We start from the raw sequence: 8629 nt of genomic DNA on the forward strand, positions 1-8629 counted from the left end.
CCCCTTCCACATTTCATCAAGTTGTTCTTCCTCCTTCTTTCCTCCCAGACGGCTCTCTCTCTCTCTCTCTCTCTCTCTCTCTCTCTCTCTCTCTCTCTCTCTCTCTTCATTTCCTTCCTTTATTTTCTTTTTCCATTTTTTCCTTTTTCTAGATATCTATCTGCCTTTGGCATCAGGATGATGATGGTTTTGTAAAGTGAGTTTAGAAATATTGCCTTCTCTTCATATTGCCCACTGTTTAATTTACTGGTAAAACTCAGGAATGAAGATATCAGGTTCTAGGCTTTAATTTGTTACTGATCTAATATCCTTAGTAGTTGTTGCTTTGCTAGCATGTTATATTTCTCATAATAAACTCTTCTTAGATTATGCACAGTAAATCACATTATTGATACAGAATTAACTGAAATGCAAAGAGAAGCTATGTAATGGAAATAACAATAACCTTTCCATTACATGCTGACACACAAAATTAATTTAATATCAAAAGATTATGGATGCTCTTCACATATAATAACTTATTACTGTAAGTTGTGCCCTCTTTAAAGGCAAGTTATACAGTAGAGAGACTAAGAAGTATTGGTGTCTTACATGAATACTCTTTTTATTAGTATATAGATATAGATAGATATATAAATTACATATAATAGATTTCATTGTACTCTTAGTATACACTTACATAATGTGTTTTAGCCATATTCCCCCATTGTTCTCCCTTGTCTTCCTCCAATATCTACTGATCCTCTACTCATGTAGTTTAAAAAATTGAGGAATCACTGAGTTTAGTTAAAGTGAATAACTGGACTACAGTGAGGAGAAATTTACAGGAATATGTCAATTTACCAGAGGTTGATTCTGTGTGTGTGTGTGTGTGTGTGTGTGTGTGTGTATGTAAGAAAGAAAGAGACAAAGTAACCCTGTTAAACATGTTAGTTCCTCAATTTTAGCTTCTATTTCATGGTAAAAATTAACATAGGGCTTAGGCTTTAAAATTCCATTCAAATAGTTTTAAAAACCATTAAATTATTGCCTATAATATTGGTATTATTCAATAACTGCTCCTTTAGCTGATCCTACTCATAAGTATAATTCCATTATAGTTTTAGGTTTTTATTAGGAAAGCCATTAATTAAACTTTTTATGTTTCAGTTATTTTTTCTCAGGATAGAGTCTTCTGGAACAATAGTGTGTGTCCATTAAATTAACTATGCTGATTTCCAACAACTCATATGAAGCCCCGCAGTCTTTCATTCTTAATGGAATTCCCGGTCTGGAAGCAGTGCATATATGGATCTCTCTTCCACTCTGTACAATGTACATCATCTCCCTAGTAGGCAACCTTGGCCTTGTATATCTCATTTACTATGAGGAATCCTTACATCGCCCAATGTATTTCTTTCTGGCCATGCTTTCTCTCATAGACCTGTTTACCTGCACAACCACTCTCCCCAATGCCCTCTTCATTTTCTGGTTCAAACTTAAGGAAATTAACTTCACTGCTTGCCTAGTTCAGATGTTCTTTGTGCACGGATTCACAGGTGTGGAGTCTGGGGTGCTCATGCTCATGGCCTTGGACCGCTATGTGGCCATTTGCTACCCACTACGCTATGCAACCATACTTACCAACCCTGTCATTGCCAAAGCTGGGCTTGCCACCTTCTTGAGAGGTGTGTTACTGATGATTCCTTTTCCATTCTTGGTTAAACGTTTGCCCTTCTGCCGAAGCAATGTCATCTCCCATACATATTGTGACCACATGTCTGTGGTAAAGTTATCCTGTGCCAGCATCAAAATCAATGTCATCTATGGTCTCATGGTTGCACTTCTGATTGGAGTGTTTGACATTTGTTGTATATCTGTGTCCTACACTATGATCCTCCGGGCAGTGGTCAGCCTGTCCTCTGCAGACGCTCGGCAGAAGGCCTTCAGCACCTGCACAGCCCACATATCTGCCACCATCATTACTTATGTTCCAGCCTTCTTCACCTTCTTTACTCATCGTTTTGGAGGTCACACCATCCCTCCTTCTCTTCATATCATTGTGGCTAATCTTTATCTTCTTCTCCCTCCAACTCTAAATCCCATTGTTTATGGGATGAAGACTAAGCAGATCAGAGATAGTATCATTAAATTCTTTCACGATGAAAAAGGTTCAAGGTGACCCAAGAAAAATTCCTTGGCCTTTGGAAAGTAAGCAGAGGACTGAGAAATAAAACTATAACCAGGAGTGTTTTCCATTACCTCTTCAAGAATATCCATTTTAAAGATGCCCAAGAATGTTGAGGAAAATTTATGTCTGCATTTATATCTCAATGCTTTTCCCATATTCCTCTATTGCTAATTTTAAAAAATAAATTATCTTCACTTGTCTGATAAGATTGTATTTATTATATACAACATAGTACATTAAGGTAAAGATACATTTTGTTGTAAAGTCTAGTTAACTTCACATACACAGAGAGTAGAATGGTGCTTTTCACCTCCAGCTTCAGTTAATTCAGTGGTACGGGATTACATTTTAAGTTAAATACCATCTACCTGTGACTTTTTAATTCTCATGGGGTAGATGATCACCTTATATGCTGCTTTAGTGTTTGTTAAAAGCTGTTGCATACCTTCCATAAACTGATGTCTAAAGTTTGTAGAGTATACTTAAATGATAAACTTCCATTTATCTTCTGCTAAGATGCCCAAGTAACTATAATTGGCCTCCATTCTTTTTAATGGGAATAGACTGCTTATTTCTTCTCTGACTTTGTAAAGGCCAGTATCTTAACTACACAACTGAAAATATTTTAATTTATGATTGCCTCCATTAAAACTTTCTGATGAAAGCAAAGGTGACCAGAAAGAGAAATGGAAGACTCAATTACAATTTTCAGTTGTATATACAAAAATAGTTAATTTGGAAATTAAAAAAGTAAGTATAAATAAATGAACAAATCTACCAAATGAACAAATTTAGTTGATTGGCCTGAAACTTGGAGACCCATACCCTATACCAAATTGCTCCATCTCTGTGAGTCCTGAAAGATTTATTCTTTGGAGTAAGGAACATGTGTCCATTCTAAAAACTATAGGGCCATGATATGCTTTTTGAACTTTATATAGGGAGAAATCACATATTTCTTCAAATAATTCATATAATGAATTTTATCTTCTGGATTTTTTCCTAAGACTATGCTTTACCTAGTAACCTAATTACTTCAGGTCAAGGGCATTCCATGTATAAATACCCTCTTAACTGGTGATTTGTGTGCCTATTCTTATTCTTATTACCTCATACAATATATTCCAACTGCAGCCCTCCCTTCCTCCACTTCTCCTAGTATCCTATGTCCCCTCCCCTGATCTATTCTTCCTCAATTTCCTTTCAGAATAGAATAGGCTTCCCAGTGATAATACAACATAACAGGATGCAATAGGACTGGGAACAAGCCCTCATATCAAGGTTGAATGAGGCAATCCAGTAGGAGGAAAAGGATTTCAAGAGCAGACAAAAGAGTCAAAGAAATCCCCTCTCTCACTTTTAGGAGTCTTACAAAAACCTCAAGTTATACAACCAGAGCAGAGGGCCTGAACCAGACCCATGCAGGCTCTGTAATTTCTCCTTTAGTCTCTGTGAGCTCTTCTATTCTTTAAAATTGTTGTCTCTACAGATTTGACATGAGGGATATTGATGCCTAAAGAATTATGCAGATAACAAGCTACAAGTAAAAATAGTAGTTACTGATCTTAAAAATGCCATTTACTAAACATAGTTCAAAAGGTCTGCAGAACAAATTTACTTAAAGTAGGAGTGACTATACTTAATGAAATCTGAGTATCTCTTTCTGAACAGTTATATACACCCTCTTTTCTACAGTAGAACTTCTATTCTACTGAATATTTCTGTCATAATGTGTCAACAATGCCCAATATTTCCAGGTGTGTGGCAGCAGCTTAAATGTTTTGCTACAATGTAATTTTATAGTTCAGTCATATCTCATTCAAGAACCATATGCCATTTGCAACTTTGGTTCCCTCCACTTTAGAATATCAGTTGCAGTATTTAGTGGGGTATTATATAAGGACTGCTCAGGACCTAGAGAGAATTTGTATTATCATCTATGAAGTCATGTTACTTTTTTCACTGTTATTCCTGTTCAACTCGCACATCAGTTCCACAGTTGAGAATCATAAAGTCTTCTTTATGCAATGTTTTTCTTACAAAAAAACTTAAATTTCACATATAATAAATACATCTCCAGGATGTAAATGCCATATATTTCCTCTTTTAAAAAATGTGTCAAAGGTAAATCAAAACTTTAGTTAAGATTCTAATTGGAAATCTGAGCGAATCATTATTATCTTGGGTAGATTTAAATTGGGTAAGATGCAATATGAATGTCGGGTAAATGACTGAATTAATGAGTAAATAAAAGACTGGGGCTTTAGTCTGTAAGAGAAAGGTACTAGGAGAGAGCTACATACAGAGCTGCTAAAGTTCTTTGAGAAATTTTCTAACAGGTTTTCTGACTTTGGTTGGAAAACCCAAGAGTCATCCAGAGAGCTATTGCAGCTCTTTTAGAATTTTTCTAGCAGGTTTTCTGAAACCCAACAGTTATCTAGAGACCTATCTGGAGAGCTGTCTCAAGCAGACTACAGAGCTATCAGCTTGTACCCCATCATTGGCTTTGACGGTTTCTTCTGGTGCTTCCAAATCCCCCTTCTTCAGAACCCCCTCCCCATGTCAGTGGAAAATGGAGGATTCCCTTTTCTTAGCTGGAGGGTGGGGGAGTCCCTCTTCTCTACCTAATCTGAGGAGCCCAAACCACACTCTACCTGAGGAATGTCAGAATGTAACTCTTGGTGAAATTATAGGCTCAACTTCTGGCAATATCTCTCCATGAAAATGAGGTATCCCCAGAACCTTAAACCTCAGCCAATGAAACTCCACCCTAAGAAGAACCCCTTCCCACTTTCCAAGGGTTTTATAGAACCTGTTCACCATGAATAATATGTATTACTCTGTTTCATTGAATATCATCTAAGAGAGCTATGTCATTGAGCCTTATCTAAAAGTGCTGTAACAAAAAAAAAAAAAAATAAGAGCTGTAACACTGAAATCTCCAAAGAACATCTCCTCCCAGCACTCATTGCCAGACCAGGATTCAGCTGACCAACTAGTTCAGACTTCACCTCACACTTTCTGCCCAGTGTACACTGGGGTCCAGACACCCCATAGGAAGACATGGAACTCAGAACTTGGCTCTCCTTCATCCTTTCTGGCAACAGCACCTGGACTCACCAAGTGAAGAAGGAAAAAACAAAACCGAAAACAGAACAAGAGACTCGATGCTACAAATGTTGCATAATTAAAATGTATTTAAACCCAAGGTAGAGCACCCAGGTTCAATTCTTAGCACCATTATCATGACTCACAAACTTCATCTCTAAGAGATCTGATGCCCTCTTTTGGCCTCTGTAAGAACCAGATGTTCATGTGATATACAAACGTGCAAACACACACAGATTAAATAGATACATACATACATACATACATACATACATACATACATACTTTAAGCTCATCTATAAACTTAACATTTTGTATTTCAGCTGACCTTTGAAATGGTGTTTTTATTCATTGTGAGTGTAATATCAAAGAAAAATATTTACTATTATTTGAAAAATTTATCAAAACTCGTGCCTTAGAGGCAATATGAAAGTTCACGTCTACTGGAAAGAAGGAAGCTTGTGTCAGGCCTACCTGGTTTTATAGAACAATTCTGAGAGCTTGCCTCTTGCATATGACACAACCCAGCGACTATCCAGGACTGGGAAAAGCCTCTATGCAGTGCTGGAACTGAAGAAGGGTGCTGAGACTAAAGACATCAAAAAAGCATACAGACATTTGTTATCTTTTGTTGCCTGCTCACTGGTTGTTGTTTTTGCTGCTGCTGTTTATGCTGTGGTAGACTTAATCCATCAGCTGAGGAAGAAGAAGAGGAGAATCGCCAAATGAATGTTTCTTCTCAGCCTTCAAGATCAAGAACACAAGATATTGAAGCAGAGGATTAAGACGTGACAATAATTAAGGAAACGTGGAGAGGAATGGGGTGCTGGCCCAGCAAGAGTCCCTGACACTCAGCCCACTGGATACATTGAAGAGGGAAAAAAGTAGCCCTGTCTCTACACTCACCCAGATTTGACTCCTGTTCTTAAAAGAAATCCCTGCTGCTTCAGAAGCTATTATGACACCCATCCTCGTAAGGATATCTCTGCCCTCCACAGCACACAGAGCCTGTCCCCAAAGAACCTTCCAGCTGCTTTTCTGTTTAGCTCTGACTCCACTCCTGTCTTTATCCACATGTGCTCTCAAGTCATGTTGGCAGCTGTTTGCTGAGTGGGTGCAGCTTTCTCCAGTGGGTCCCCGGGTCAATGTCCAATAGGCCCCTGACACTTACTAACAAGTTCACCAGGATCCTGATCACCAAACAAGGTGGCTCCCATCCCAGGAGCTGTTGCACCAATTAATCCTCCTTCGTTGGAACACTGTGTACTAAGAACTTTTAGCACCAGCCTCATTTATTTGCAACACCTTTGGAAGACTAGTCTCACCATCTTCTGGTACCTACACCACTGGTCCCAACACCCCATTCATAAAACAGCTTGGGAAACTTGTGTTTGTGGCTACCCTTGGACTTCAGCTCCATCCTTAAATCCATTATTAGCTGCAGTCCTGTGGACAGGCTGCAGTCCATGCTTCCAATCTTGCTGCCTCTGTCCATCATGTTACTTCACACAAAGTGATCCCCTTAGATCTTGTTGTTAGCACAGACGTGAAATGTGATGGGACAGACGACTGTATGAAGGAGACCTCATTTAGCCTTTTGAAGCTGTTGGCTTAGCATCCTCTTTGTATCCCGCTTTATCGTTCTTTCTTACTATGTAGGATCAGAGCCTAGGAACCATCAAACCTCTCTGTACTCACTGAGAAAAAGGCTAAGGAATGTTAATTATAAAAAAGAGCTTTGTGGAAAAAAAAAAAAAGAGCTTTGTCAAAAAAAACCAAAAAACAAAAAAAACCTCATGCCTTTCTTCTTTTAATTATGTATCTGTATAGGACCATATTTTCTTCAAAGCAATATATTTCAAAAATTACAGGGATAGATATGAAAAGCAAGTCACTATATTTTGAAGCATGTATTAAAATATGTTGGGATATATACCATCTTATTTGTTCTGGTTTTTGCTTTTAAAATTTAGCATATTTTCATACAAATATTTTATGGGAGTATTTAATAGACATGGTATAGTAAACAAATATTTTTCAGGGTTGATTTTTAATATAATCATATAAAGATATGTCATATAATGTACAGCTTTCTAGAGCTTCAATAAAATTTAATAGAGTTAAGTGGAAGCAAAAGCCAACAATCCTGAGACTTGCTGGTTAAATATATTAAAAGCAATTCTTCACGTTTATTAGATATTCACTTATTTAGCTAGGTGTATCATCACTAAAGTGCTAGGGAACTAACCTAAGGCCTTATATGTACTGAGTGAACCCTGAACCACTGAGCTACATTTTGAATTTTTCTTCCTCTTTAAATTAGGGTAGATATTATAGGGATTAAAATGTATAATTTTAAATACATAATATTATTTTGTGTATATATATATATATATATATATATATATGTTACTAATAATATATATATATGCGTGTGTGTCCATACCATTGGAACATCCCCAATGGTGTTCACATGGCATTCAAAGGTGACCACTTTTTTCTTTTTTTTTTTAGACACCACCTCAAACAAAGAATTATAGGCAACAAAGAATGCCAAGAGTGAAAGAAGTAATGTTCTTCCAGAAATGAGAGCCCTAATCTGTTATCCAATGACAAGGGTTAATCCTGATGTGATTAACATGTACCAGTAACACTGATCAGACTAAGCAGGTTATATTTATATAATTATACATATATGAAAAGGTTTGAATTAGAGAGGAAACAAGGCAGATCATGGAAGAGGTTGAGGAAAGAAATGGAAGGGAGAAATGATATAATTATATTTCAATTTCAAGAAATTTTAAATTTGCATCTTTAGCATTAATTAGTGCTGACAAGTTTACAAAATATTTTTTCCAACTTTAAACTACCAAAAATATATGAAGGTTTTACTCATTCTACAAACTTCCAAGAATTGGTATTTAGCTCTTTTTATTTTAAATATTCTGTGTCTTTGGTATTATGCTTCCTTTAGCTTGTTCATATAGATTGATACTATTTGGCATTTTATATATTCTTTTTCTTGAAAGCCTATTCGTTGTAATTATAGCAATGCTGTATTAATACCAATACAAAAACACCTTTTATATCTTGATATCTGCTGTCTTGAGCTTTGTCACAACAATTAAATTAAGCTTTCATAAAATTTTACTCTATCACCATTTTCTTTTTATAGATAAGATTAATTTAAAAATTGAATTCTATTTGAAACATTTTTTTAGGTTGATTTTTTTTTTGATTTTTAATATTTTTATTACATGTTTTCCTCAATTACATTTCCAATGCTATCCCAAAAGTCCCCCATAGCGCCCCCCACTTCCCTACCCACCCATTCCCATTCTTTTGGCCCTG

General features: G+C 36.5%; 1 protein-coding gene, 1 non-coding gene and 1 pseudogene across 2 annotated transcripts; all 3 read left to right on the forward strand.

Annotated features, from left to right (window-relative positions):
- The first annotated feature begins 1207 nt into the window (after positions 1-1207).
- LOC110298971 (olfactory receptor 52N5) lies at positions 1208-2161 on the forward strand. The gene has a single exon (XM_021168521.1). The coding sequence runs from the start codon at positions 1208-1210 to the stop codon at positions 2159-2161; it is 954 nt and encodes a 317-aa protein (XP_021024180.1).
- Positions 2162-4475: 2314 nt separating this feature from the next.
- On the forward strand, positions 4476-4537 carry LOC115031580. The gene has a single exon (XR_003837260.1). It is a non-coding gene; the product is annotated as a U7 small nuclear RNA (small nuclear RNA).
- A 13-nt stretch (positions 4538-4550) lies between these two features.
- On the forward strand, positions 4551-4600 carry LOC115031581 (annotated as a pseudogene).
- Positions 4601-8629: the final 4029 nt, after the last annotated feature.

Source organism: Mus caroli, chromosome 7 (genome assembly GCF_900094665.2).
Source record: "Mus caroli chromosome 7, CAROLI_EIJ_v1.1, whole genome shotgun sequence".
In the NCBI taxonomy this organism is placed as follows: Eukaryota; Metazoa; Chordata; class Mammalia; order Rodentia; family Muridae; genus Mus; species Mus caroli.

Excerpts from the sequence above, each read along its gene's own strand:
- LOC110298971 (XM_021168521.1), top strand. The coding sequence starts at position 1,208 with ATGCTGATTTCCAACAACTCATATGAAGCCCCGCAGTCTTTCATTCTT.